Genomic DNA, 14,163 nt, shown 5'->3' on the forward strand with positions numbered 1-14,163 from the left:
CAGGATTGGCTGCGGCGAATCCAATCAGCAAGCAGCGCGCGCTCGGTCCTGGGCGCGGAAGGCTGGTCTACCTTAGGCTGAGACGGCTTGCAGTCTGGGACTCCGTAGTGGTAAGAAAAGGGCAGGGGAGTGCGCAGTAACGGTTTTTACTTGTCCCCCGGGCTGGCAGCTCCCACGATATGGAGCTGTAGCCCCGGTTGCTGGGACCCTTACCTCCGGGGAACTGGATAGCCGACTTCCAGCCGGGCCTTGAGTCCCGCTCTTCTCCGGCTCTAGAACCTCTCAGGTTAGGAGAGAAAAAGACAAAGGGGTGGGGAATTGAAAGAACTGGTTAACTTGGGCCTTTTTTAAGTGCTCCAGGCATGTCTTCTTTCCTGAGCGTCTTGGTTCTGACACGCACTCTCTGAAGGAGGTGGTTAGCGTTCGTTACTGTTTTTGAAGGAGAGACCCAGCCACACCAAGTAACCTAAGTTGCCCACGGTGGGACCACTCACCCTTCTGCCTTCACCCTGGTCTAGGCGTCCATCTCTTAGCGGCCTTCTGGATTTCAGCTCTCATCTTAAACACAAGCAAGCAAAACAAAAAATAAATAAAAAGAAAGATATTTGTTGTGGGGAAAAAAAACTAACACAAAATTTACCATCTTTATCTCTTCTTTTTGTCTTTTAAATACATCTTGTTCACATGACCTTCCTAAAACACTGCTTTCAAAAACCTATTCAGCAGCCTCCTGGTTGCCTATTTCAAACCAGATAAATTATTTTTGCTTTGAGGTGGACAGATACAGGTAAAGAACTGAACTGCCCATAGTAAGCACTTTTTAAAGGTTTTTTTAATTTTTTTTTATTTTAAAGGCTCCCATTATTTGGCCCATCCTACCTAGCAAGTCTCATTTCTTCTCTGCCTTCTGCTCTAAGCGGATCACTTTTTGTGTGTGTTGTGTGTCTCACAAATTTCCCATGCTCATCCTTGCCTTCCAGTCTTAAGTTTTCATGCCTTGAAAGCATCTCCACAGCAAATCTAGCCTTCACCTTTTCAGATTCTCATCTGTCAGACCCCATGGCAAAAATAATGAGGATAAGGATGATGATGATAATGGTAGTGAGCTAGTAGTGTGTACTAAGCACTGTACTTAGCCCTTTATTCTTCCAGGTAGATTTCTCTGATCTTCTCTATCCTGAATTCTGAAAGCATTTGTAGTCTGTATTGTGTAATTTACCGCACCATAGCACTTCTCACTACCTGAAATCGTATCAGATATTTAGTTGTGCATTTGTTTATATTGTCTCTCAGTGAAAAGGTAAACTCCGTGAAGACACTTTCACCTACACAGCTATAGCCACTGTGTCTGACAAATGGCACACATTAAGAACATAGTTGTTGGATAAATGAATACAGCTTAGAATTATAAGGGTACTTTCTGTTACTTTATTTCATGTATATTAGTCTTTTCCCAATAATAGTATTCATTTCTTTAATTTGGTTTTCGATCTTTTAAGTTTCTATGGGATAGTATTCCCAACTATAGCAGTATTGTTCTTCAATAAATAATTGGGAATTGGAGTACTAACTGAGGACCTTGAAAAGTTGTCTTGTTCTATTTCCAGAAAGATAGATTTAAGGATACAAAATGTGGGAGCAGGATAAAATTAATTTCTTAAATGTTTATATTTATTTGTATTCTAATGCTACATTGAGCTGCAAATCCAGCTAATTTGTTAAGTGTCTGTCCACATAGTCATTACACGCAGCTTCACATTCCTTTTGCATACTGATAATGTATTTTATCAGTTAGTAGTCTACAAAGTAGGGAAGCTCAATCTGCACTTAACTTTTAAGTTAAGGTATACTATTTAAAATATATGTGGTATTTGGCTTTTTGCTTAAAAATATTCTAAATTGTTTATGGCTTGTAAACTTAACTTTTGTGTATGGCAAGGAAGATGTTTAATGTCAACATTTTTGGATCTAACATGTTATTTAACCAGTCTTCTAGTTGACATTCACATTGTTAATAGTAATGTTTATAGCTAATACTGATATAGCCATATATGCTAGGCACAGTTCTAAGAGCTTTACATTATTAACTCATTTAACCCTACAGGGTAAGTAGTATTACTATCTTCATTTTACAGATAAGGAAACTGAGGCACAGACAGTTTAAGGGACTTGCCCAAAGTCACATGGCTTGTAAGTATCTCAGCCAGGTTTTGAACCTAGATAGTCTTGATTGCAGAGTTCATACTTGTTTAGACTTATGCAAATATATCTATCTGTAGGATTATTCCTAGGAGTAGAATTTCCTGGGTCAAAAGATTAATGCATTTAAAAATTTTTTGGATATTGCTTATTATTCTACAAAGTAATTGGTCTACCAACAAGTACATGGCTTTGTTCTATGCTCTTGTCAATACTGTTTTTTACCAAATTTTTCATTATTGCTACTCTGAATGAAAAATAACTCCTATTTAATTTGCATTTTTAAAAGTTATGACTAAAGTTAAGAATGCTCTTTTTGTGTATTTAAAAGGTATTTCTTAGTTTTTATTTTTTCTTAGAATTCCCCATTTGTGTCCTTTGCCCATTTCTATTGGATTATTTTGTTGTTTACCTTTTTTTTACTATAAAGTAAAATATAGACTTAAAAAACCACATAAAATAAATGTAAAGTTTATAAATTATTATAAGATGAATACTTTTCTTGATCACCATGCAGATCATGAAATAAAATTTTGATACCTCAGAAGTCTCTCCATTTGGCCTATCCCATTCATAGCCCTCCTCATCTTTCTACCTCCTTTTTTCCCTCCCTCCTTCCCAAAGTGGTTGATATCCTGACTTTTATAGTGATCACTTTTTAATGATAGGTTTAATTTTTTCTTATTAATTTGTAGGCACTCATACATGAACAAAATTAGGTCTTGATGCCATATGTATTATAAATATTTTTTCTTAGGTTTTTAGGTATTAAATTTTGACTTTGTAATGATATCTGTGCTCATGTAAAATTTTAAAAATTCCTATATAAAGATTTTGCTTAATTTTGTTTAGAAAGGCCTTTCCTGCTTATTCTTCATGAGAATCTTGGCTGTTTTTGGCTCTTTGCACTTCCATATAAAGTTTAGAATTAGCTTGACAAGTGCCACAAAAACAAACAAAATCTTTCAGAATTTTAATAAAAATTCAATAGATTAACTTGGGGGAAATTAAAATCTTTACTATGTTGAGTTCTCCAATCTATGAATATGATATACGAGGTCTGACAAGTTCACGAACTCATCTTAGAAAAAGTCCTGCATACTTTATTGCTGAATATCACTATGGTTACCTTAAAGTACTCCCCTTGGGAAGCTATGCACCACCGCTAGTGCCTAGTGCGCTCTTCAGAGCAATTTTGGAACTCTTTTTCTGGAATGGCCATCAGAGCTGTTGTACCACCCTTGTGACAAGTTCACGAACTCATCTTAGAAAAAGTCCTGCATACCTTATTGCTGAATATCACTATGGTTACCTTCAAATTACTCCCCTTGGGAAGCTATGCACCGACGCTAGTGCCTAGTGCACCCTTCAGAGCAATTTTGGAACTCTTTTTCTGGAATGGCCATCAGAGCTGTTGTCATACCACCCTTGATGTCTTCAATGTCATCAACATATTTTCCTTTCAATATTTCCTTTATCTTTGGGTAAAGAAAGAAGTCATTGGGGGCCAGCTTAGGTGAGTAGGGAGGGTGTTCTAATACAATTATTTGTTTACTGGCTAAAAACTCCCTCACAGACAGTGCTGTGTGAGCTGGTGCATTGTTGTGATGCAAGAGACATGAATTGTTGGCGAAAAGTTTACGTCGTCTTTGTCTAACTTTTTCAACCTTTTCAGCACTTCTAAATAGTAAACTTGGTTACCTGTATGTCCAGTTGGTACAAATTCATAATGAATAATCCCTCTAATATCAAAAACATTAGCAACATTATTTTGACTCTTCCCCCCCCACACACTTCTTCTGCACCCCCGCCTCCCCTGCCGGCCGCTTACGATGGCTGCCAGCCACTCATGCTCGTGCTCCATCCACCTGAGCCACTGGGCCAGCCCCATTTTGACTCTTGGTTTGGACTGATGGAACTTTTTTGGTTGTGGAGAATTGCCTGATTTCCATTGTGCACTTTGACGCTTTATTTCAGGATCATATTGGTACACCCATGTTTCATCACCAGTGATAACACGGCCCAAAACATTGTCTTGCGTCTCCAAAAGGTCTTGGCAAACTTCAGCTCTCTTTTGCTTTTGATCATCGGTGAGCTCCTTCGGGACCATGTTTGCACATAGCTTTCTCATGCCAAGATTTTTAGTTCAGATTTTCCTGTTTCTCTATAGGTGTTTACTTGGGTCTGCTACTTGGGTCTCATGGTCAGCCAACAATTTTGGTGCACAATTTGATGAATTTTTGCAATGTTTTTGTCATTTCTGCTCGTTACTGGCCGCCCTGACCTCTCTTCACCAGTGACGCATTCTCTCTCCTCATAAAAACATTTAATCTATTTGTATACTGCCGTTTTCTTCATGACATTATCCCCAGAAACTTGGACTAACATGTCCCTGATTTCACTTCCACTCTTGCCAAGTTTAACGAGAGATTCATTAGTGCATGTTTTTGTGTGCCATCACGAGAGTGTCTGAGCTTGAATTAGGGCAACGAACAAACATTAAACACCACTCAGCAAGACACTGCCACATGTTGACACAAACACAGCTGTGAGCCAGATATACCAAGATTATGAAACCTTACCGAGCTGTTTGTACAGTGCTGCCAATGTATGTACATGGTGACAAGTTCGCGAACTTAATTGTCAGACCTCATTACGTCTATCTTAAGCCAGTCCCTTTATTTATGGACTAGCTCCCATTCTTTTTCCTTCTCTCCTGCATCAGCAATATTTCCTTCTGTTTATCATAATAAGATGTTGTATTGGGGGAAGAAACAAAGATGTGTTTTCTCCCATCTTAAAAAAAAGAAAAAATCTCTTGATCCCATATCTACCTCAACTGGGACCTTGTTTCTTTTCCTTTAGAGAAAAGTTTTTAAGAACACTTGATGTACTGGATATATCCAGTTCTCTGCCTTCTATTCTCTTGAATCCACTCCAATGAAACTTTCACTCCCACCATTCTACTAAAATTACACTTAATAAAGGTTAATAATGGCCTCATTTGTGCATATTTCCCCCAGTGAAATTGTTGTGACAAATCATCCCAAAACTTAGATGTGTAAAACAACCATTTATCATGCTCTGTGATTCTGTGCATCAAGAATTCAGGCAGGTCTCAGCAGGACAACTTGTCTCTGCTTCACAATGTCTGGACCCTTGTCTAGAAGACTGCCTGGGTGCAGAATCATCAGAAAACTGGTGCGTGTGTATGATGTGTATGTCTGATGGTTGATGCTAGCTTTTGGCTGGGAACCTTTTTAGGTATGTGCTCTTCTCCATGTGATCTCTTCAGTTTGGGCTTCCTCACCGCTTGGTATTTGGGTTGCAAGCATCAGTGTGCAGAGAGAGACAGATGTAAGCTGTATTGCCTTTTATGACTTAGTCTTGGAAGTCATGTGGCAGCACTTCCACTGTATTCTATTCATAAAGTCATATTCAGTTTCAAGGGAAGGGTAAATAGGCTCTGCCTCTGGATGGAGAGTGACAACCTGAAATATTGCTGTGACTATTATTGGAAAATAAAGTCCCCAATCCATATTGCTAAGTAAGTTGTCCATTATCTTACTTGACCTATCTCTAGTATTTCGCATTTCATCATTCATTCCTTCCTTGAACACTTTCTTATCTTGGAGTTCAGGATACTGTACTATTGATTTCTCTCTTATCTTACTGGGTTCTCCTTCTCAGACTATTTAAGTGGTTCTTCCTCATCTTCTCAATCTCCAGGTGTGGAACTTTTCTCTTTTCTATCTGTACACTTTGCTTTTCTGATCTCACCCAGCCTCATGGCTTTAAATAACTGTATGGTGATGACTCAAATTCTAGCTTCAGACTTTCCCTTGAACTCCAGGCGGGTATATCCAGTTGCCTAACCAGTAGCTCCACTAATAGACACCTTAAATTTAGCATGTCCTAAACTTAATTCTTTAAAAAAAAAATTAGTTGAGGTGACATTAGTTAATAAGATATAAATTTCAGGTGTACGTCATTATAATTTGGTATCTGTATATTCTATTGCATGTTCACCACCCAGAGTCTAGTTTCCTACTGTTACCATATATTTGACACCTTTCACCCACTTCGCCCTCTCTGCAACCCTCTTCCTTTCTGCTAACCACCATTCTGTTGTTTGTATTTATAAGTTTATTTTTGTTTGCAAAACTGAATGCCTAATCAGCTTTCCCCCACATCTTGCTGAATTTGTTTCTTCCACCATCTTCCCCATCTCAGTAACTGGCAATTCCATCTTTCCAACTGGGTAGGTCCAAACTTTTTTAGTAATAATTTGACCCCTCTCTTTCTTTGACACTATTTATATGCAGGCTGACACTATATATATGCAGGCTGTTAGAAAATCCTGTTGGCTGTATTTTAAAAGTATGCTTAGAATTGGACATTTGGTACTGCCTCAGTATTCTCCTGGTCTACATCTTACTTGGATTATTGCAGTGGCTTTCTAACTGGCTTTCCTATTTCAGTCCTTTTTGGCTGTAATTAACCAGAGTTATAATGTTCAAACATAATTCAAATCATGTTATTCCTTTATTTAAATTCCTCTAATCACTTATTATTTCAGCTTAAGTCCTTAAAATGTCCTACAAAGCCCACATGATCTCATTTCTCTTTCCTCTCCGACCTCATCATGTTTTCGCTACCTTACATGCTCTGCTCTAGTCACAGTGGCTGTTTTACTGCTTCAGGAACAGGCAGTCATATTCCTGCCCCAAGGCCTTTGCACTTACAGGTGGCTCTGCCTGGAACCTAGTCCCCTAAATATCCTCATGTCTCACTTCTTTATTTCCTTCATGTTTCTGCTCAGTTATCAACTTCTCAGTAAAATTACATTGCCCCTGCCCTAGCATTCCCTGTGTTTCTTCCCTGCTTTGCTTTTCTCCATAACACTTATAAATAATTTGATGTACTTGAGTATATAGTTAAAATTTTGGGGGGGCTTTTTTGTTGAACTAGAATGTGAGGGATTCTAGTGGTAGGAGGGATTTTTTACCTATTTTGCTTACTGTTACATCTTTAGCTCCCAGGTGAGTATTTGGCAGGTAATAGGTTTTCAACAAATATTGTTAAATGAATAAATATTTTTTTTACTTTAGTTTTTCTTAAAAGGCTAAGAAAATCACAAGACACATGTCAGTGAGTCAGGAAGATCGAGATCCAGATAGTACTACAGATATAGAAGATGTTACAGATACTAAAGAAGAACTTATTAAAAAATGTGAAGAAATGTGGAAAGATATGGAAGAAGTAAGTATTGGGAGATAAAAGTGATAATTAATGTAAGAGTTAATTCCATTTCAATAATAGACTTAGAAAAGACATAATTATGCTGATTCCTAAAAGCCATTATATAATAAATATTTTTATAGTTTTTAGAACTATAAACATTCATTCAAGGAACTTTATACTGGGTGAGCTGTAGAAAGAAAAAATTATGGCAGTCCCTGCCCTCAAGGAGATTATCATCTAATGGAGGCAACAGTCATGATGTTAGAATTATTGTGGTAGAAGTGCAAAGGCTGTAATTAGGAGGAGTACTAAACCTAGACTCAAGGGGTCAAGGATAGCATCCTAAAAGGGGTAATGACTGCAATTCACAGGAGTTAGCCTGTGAAAGTGGGAGAGGTAAACAAAACACAAAGAACAAAATATGTAAAGGTTGGGACAGTTGAGAGATCTCCAAGTAGAATACTAGTGTGACTTAGGTAAATGAGGAGAAGAAGGAAGGACTTGTGGAGTGAGACTGGACAGGTAATTAGGGGTAAGAACATGAAGGATTTTGTTGAGTGTATACTATGGGGAGCCATTAAAGGACTGAACACAAGAAGTGACATGATAAAGATACATAGTTTGGGAAAATTACTCTGGTCGTTTTGAAGAAAGTGGAATGCAGAAGAGTAAGACTACAGGTAAAGCATTTAGGAGGTCCTAGTAGTAGTTCTGGTAGTACTAAAGGGCTAAATCCTGTCATTGCAAATAGAGAATGGATTCAAGAGGTATTAAGGAGATAGCACCAAAAAGACTTGGAGGTTAATTGTTGTGAAATGGGGGGAGTTATGGATAGTTTTAGGTTCTTGGTTTGGGCCAGTGGGTGGTTGGTGGAGATACAGAAGTGGAATGAACACTTAATTATGTGAATTTGAGTGGAAATGTGGAAATATGAATTAATTTATAAAATGTGTGAAATATATGTACATTTTCTGAGTTAGTGAAATAGAATCACTTCCGTTGCACTACAGTATATTGGTAAAAATTTGTTCTACTTGAATTAGCGTAATGTATAATATAGGTCACAGACACATTTCGCGGTTTATTCTTCCCAGTAAAGTTTCAGATTAGGGCAGAGTAGTGTGATTTTTTTTCCTTTTTTTTTTCTAAAATTATTTTTTAACACAAATCTTTGGTACTCTCTGTATTGTGAATGTATTTTCAAGATAATTTATATAATCTTTGCTTTTGATATTTTTCAGTATAGAAATTTGATTTTAAAAAATAAAAGTATTTTTTTGTAGAAAGATACTGGAGATAGAAATGACCACATATAAAATTTAAATTACCCATATTTTTACTCAGATATAATCACCATTAATGGCTGTGGCTTTTTTTAATGGCACAGAAACAATGTCTCCTGGAGGTTTTATTTTCTTATGGTCTTAACTATCTTATAGTATCTCTTTTGTTACTTTTCTGTAGTGCTTTCCCTCTTGTTCCTTATTTTCCCATTATTTAGCTTCTAATTCACTCTAGTTATTAGTTGTTGTTCTTTTTTCCTTAATTTTTGTACTCATATTTTCATTCTGTATAGAGTCTTGTATCCCCTTTTACTTTCGATGTATTCACCTTGGGACCTGTTTGCTTGCCTTTCCTATCCTCTTGCTTAGAAAGTGAGGAATTTAAACAAACTCTTCTCTTACATCAGATAATTAGAGGAATATAACATTGACTGGTATAAAGGGAGGAGAATGGAATTGTGGGTTATTCTGTGTGACTTGTTTTTCTTTTTAAATCAAGTGTCAGAATAAATTATCGCTTGTTGGAACAGAGACACTCACTGATTCAAATGCTCAGGTATGATTCCTTTTTTTCTTTCTAAAAATAGGTAAGTGGAATTATTGTGTTTTTGTTAACAAGTGTATCCATCTATATTTATGTATATTAATAAACAGTTTTGCTAATACCTGTATGTTTAATTATTTGTAAAATTCTCTGCTATTTTTGATTTAAGAGAACTACTTATAAAAATTTTTGAATAAGCTGTTATAAGTAAGAGAATATTTTCTTTTTTATCTTTTCACAGGTACACATACATTTAATTTAACTGTTGAGTGAATTGCTCATTGGCTGCTATTATGATACAATAACCTTTTTAAAAATTAGACCAAAGACTTTTCTACTTTGTGTTAGGTACAGTAGCCACAGTTTATTTTACTATGTGTGTTGAATCTTAACTGATTTTCCCTAGGTTTTAAAAAAAAGGATTAAGATCTCCATTTTAATAATCAAAGACCTATGGAATTGGTCTAGGAATACACCAAAGGATCAGTGCAACAGATTAAGAATTTAAAATTTGACAAATATGATAGTTCCAATCTCTAGGAAAGGGATGAATTAGTTAATAAATGATAGTAGTGCAGCTACACATCCATCTGGGAGAAAATAAAATCCAACCTCCATCTTTCGTTACATAAACATAAATTCTAGCTTGCTATAAAAATCTTAAAAGAAAAGCAAGGAAACTGCAATCTAGTGACAGGGAAACTCTTGGCTATTAATAGAAATCCAGACATTACAAAAGAATACTTAGATGCATTTGATCACATAAAAAGTTAAAATTGTTTTAGTAATAAAAATTCTAAGAACAAAGTCAAATATATAAATGAGTCCAGTGAAAGTTCTCCAGAACTGGTGGGAGCATGTCAAAAGATATAGGGACCAATTAAAGTCACTCCTGCTGTCTAAATTTGGTATCATTTGAGCATCAAAAGGAATACTGGTTTTAATTCATTATAACAATATGAAAAATAACAATCTATGAGCCTAATAAAACTCAATAAAAAATGAGAGCGATAGAGAAAGGAGGGGAAAATACTAATTTGTCACTTTTGGACGTGACTAACATCAGATCTTTAATCTAAAAATTGATAAAGAAATAAGCCATCTTTTGTTAAAATTCTTGCATCCATCAATAAATATAGAGCTCTTGTACAGGGTAAAACTGAATATTGTATTTGGAAAAGCATTATACAGTAAATAAACTATCAATGTGTTTTCCTTGGGAAATGTGGTTCTGACTGTAGAAATTGAGACCTACTGAATCAGAATCACTAGGGAGAGGGATTATAAGTTTCCTAATGGTTTTCATGCAATGAGCCAAACACTGGCTTTGAAGGAAATACTTATGTAGTTGTAAATAATCAGTATCCTGAGATAGTCAATAATAACATCTAAGGAATCTGCAAAATGTATTTTCCTATCATGTTGAAGGTCCTCGAGATTACTCCCCATATGATGGTTCTCTTGGGGGATTCACAGGACTCAGGATATGGTCCTACTCATGGCTGAGATTTATTACATTGAAAAGATACAGAGTAAAATCAGTAAAGTGAGCTGGACCATGGGGTGAAGTCCACAGGAAACCAGGCACGAGCTTTCGGGAGTCTTTTCCCGATGGAGTCCTACAAGACGTGCTTAACTCCCCCAGTGAGTTGTGACAAGTGTGAAATGTCCTCCTTACAGACTCAGTGTCTAAGGTTGTTTGTGAGGGCTACTCACATAGGCATCCTCTGCCTAGCAGTTATCAAAATACTATACTCTCAGAAGGAAAGCAGGTATTCAGCATAAATCATATTTTTTGCACGCACAGTTTTAGGCACAGTGAGTGACTTTTTTTTTTCTTCAGCATCCAAAATCTTTTTTCTACCAAGGCGGGATGTGGGGTTAGTTTTTGTAGCTGTTGCTGGCCCATTGGTCTCTGGTGCGGATGAACTGCCGGCCCTTGAAGGGCACATAGCATTTGGTGTGGTTGTGCGGGATTCCAGGTGCCTTGCCAAAATTCCTGTGTACCTCTTGGCCCTTGTGGGGACCAGAGAGCAGGACGGTGCCATAGCCCTGGGGGAGTCCAAGGTCATCTGGGCGCAGGTGAGGATCTTGCCCCCGGCCTTGAGGATGCGGCTCTAGGCACAGCTTCTTACACGGAGTGTACACACCTTCAGTTTGGGGACCACCTGGCCACGCACATCATAGGTTGTAGTTCCTACAGCCACAGTTGTTTGCCCTCCCTGCCAGGAAGCTTCATCTTCCGGATCATCTGGGAAAGGGACAGAGGTGATGGATTGGTGCAACTCATGAACAACCTCTTCAGCACCACCTGGTTGAAGGTGGAGTTGGTTCGTCTGGCCAGAAACCGGTACAGCTTTGACCATCAGCCTTAGGTAGATGTCATGGCTCTTGGGCTGCTTGCGCCAAACCTTCTGTCTTTGTTGTGGCGGATGTTGACTTCTGTGATGATGCCTCCTGCTCCACGAGATCTGGAAAAAAAACCGAGCCACTCATATTATTTAGGTTGGTGGGAACCATCTCAGAATCCAAATTACCCCGATGCCCACCCAGGGTCAACTGTGCAAGTAGGCCTGTAAGGATAATCTCAGGCTTGCTTTGTCAACTCTTTTCTGCATACCTGTTAACTGCAAAACTTCAACATTAAAACTCAATTTATTTTCTAAAGCAATAAGTTAAATATTAAAAGAGAAAATGGCAGGATTTCTCAAATTTTTGTGTTTAAATAACTTTAGAAATGCTACTGTTTGTTTATTTTTTTCTACAAGGGGTTGTTCAATTTTATAACAAGGTCAGAAATAATTTGAGTGTTTACCTTAGCTGGGCTTTGACAAGGTAAGAGCTGTGTTTCATTAATACAGTACGAAGTTGAGCAGTATGAAATTATTATACTATTTTTTAATAGATCAAAACTTGAATATTAGTAATTTTGCATCTGTCAACCTAATATGTGAAGGGAAAGTGACATGGATTCCTTATCATGATAGTTTTGCATAGTTTAGATACTATTTAAGAATTTGTTATCCCTTCCTAGTAATAATAATAATTTTTTAACACTTATAAGTTGCTTTATAGTTAACAGAAAACTTTTTCGCGTTCTTATGTAATTATAAGAAAATAATGTTAAACTCTCCTTTGGTAAAAAATTTAAACACCTATAAATACATTTTCATGTAATTATATAAAGTTTTCAGAGAGACTTTTTTTCCCACTGACTATTCAACAGGCAATGTTATAATATAGAGCAGGGTCTTTGAGCTACTGACTCTGTATCAGGAAAATTGGTTAAAAAGGCAATACCTGGTGTTCTTTTAGTGTAAACGTTATAGTGATATGCACTGCATTTTTGAAATGTGCATTTTTTATCTGGTTGGCGACCCGTAAGAATTATATAGAGGAGATAAAAAATGTTCTGAAATTTAACTAAGCATACAGAGACTTTAATTTTATGGTCTAATTCGGCATAAGATTTATAACATAGATTTGTAATGCTCAAAATTACAATGATTGGAGCCACCTAATATCAGAAACATATTCATCCGAATTTAACTTTGGCTAAAGAGGTACACAATTTACAAACTATTGTGTAGTAAAACTGGTTTTTATGTGGCATGTGGAATTAATTTCATAATTGTCTCTATATACGTATTTAAAGTTATTTTTATCTACTCAGCTAAAAACAGTTGCAGTGTTTTTGAAAGTGCATAGAGAGAAAAAAGAGCATCTTTAAATCAAATTTGTCTAAAAAAAATGATGGCAAGAAATGACCCTATTTTTTTGAAGAAATGCTAATTTAGGGAATAAACTTAATATATGTACTTAGGTTATTTTATTTTAGGTTGAATGTTGAGGTAGAATTGACCATTTTTAAATACTATATCACTAGTATAACAGACAATTTATGAGCTATAATTAGTGTGGTTTAAAGCAGAATTCTGATTGGAATGATAATTTTTTTATAGTTTCGATGGCTATTACGTTACCCATTTCTGTTAAGACTTTGTATTAAACTATTAAGAATGTCTACACTTTCATTTATAAGTAGTTAAGAATATTCCATAAGACATGATTTTGTTTTATTTTCTTGTTTTTTTTATAGCTGTCATTATTAATTATGCAAGTGAAATGTTTAACTGCTGAACTCAGTCAATGGCAGAAAGAAACTCCTGAAAGTAAGATTCTTATTTCTAGGTTTGTATTTTTGTATACAAATTAATGGCAAATCACAAGAATAATTACTAGATCCATTTAGCCTTCTTGAAATTGCCTAAATTCCGTGGTATCAGAAAGCCACCTTGTGTTTCTTTCTTTGCCTATATTATTTTGTGATTATTGTATTATTATAGGTGAACATATCTGTCTCACATTAGATATAGCAATCTTGATTATGAAGACATTACCACAGTTCATCCTCATAGACACTGTCTTATATGCTAGGTAGAAACTATAAATTGTTTCTTAATGAATGAAACTTAGTGGAAAAGAAAAGTTATTTTAGATACTTATTTGCATAAGGGTACATAGATTATATGTTGCTTCTTGATTTGTCCAACTAAGACCAAGTATATTTTTACTTTAAGTTGAGAAATAGATGGCTTAAAAATCTGTAGTTATAACACCCAACTAGGAGTTATTTTTCTATTATGAAAGCCTACATTCTTTAAGCCATCTGTATGTCTGTATGCGGTATTCAGTATGGATTGTATCCTCTTTTTCCACACACATCTCCCTTCTCCTTTCTCCTGCCCCTCTGTCTCCTTTCCTTTAACTCCCCCCATTTCCTTCTTAATCTCCTTTGAGTTTATCATCTTCTATCCCAGTTACTGGAATTCTTTTCATTCTCTTCCTAGACAGTTTCATATGCATTCTTGGTTGTAATTAATTCATGCCAAT

At 36.3% G+C, this 14,163-nt stretch overlaps 1 protein-coding gene and 1 pseudogene across 3 annotated transcripts in view; one reads left to right on the top strand and one right to left on the bottom strand.

Annotated features, from left to right (window-relative positions):
* The first annotated feature begins 14 nt into the window (after window positions 1-14).
* CENPK (centromere protein K) overlaps window positions 15-14,163 on the top strand; it is a 33,438-nt gene continuing 19,289 nt past the window's right edge. Inside the window, exons 1-4 of one of the 3 annotated variants that reach the window (XM_019743031.2) lie at window positions 15-110; window positions 7,311-7,461; window positions 9,226-9,282; window positions 13,370-13,442. In XM_019743031.2, the coding sequence (XP_019598590.2) occupies window positions 7,345-7,461; window positions 9,226-9,282; window positions 13,370-13,442 (247 nt within the window). In that variant the 5' untranslated portion in view covers window positions 15-110; window positions 7,311-7,344. Of the gene's footprint in view, window positions 287-2,169; window positions 2,191-7,310; window positions 7,462-9,225; window positions 9,283-13,369; window positions 13,443-14,163 lie in introns of those variants that run through there. The other 2 variants (XM_074328897.1, XM_074328898.1) reach the window with 2 other exon arrangements.
* LOC109443021 (large ribosomal subunit protein eL18) lies at window positions 11,040-12,123 on the bottom strand (annotated as a pseudogene).

This window comes from Rhinolophus sinicus, linkage group LG03 (assembly GCF_036562045.2).
Source record: "Rhinolophus sinicus isolate RSC01 linkage group LG03, ASM3656204v1, whole genome shotgun sequence".
In the NCBI taxonomy this organism is placed as follows: Eukaryota; Metazoa; Chordata; class Mammalia; order Chiroptera; family Rhinolophidae; genus Rhinolophus; species Rhinolophus sinicus.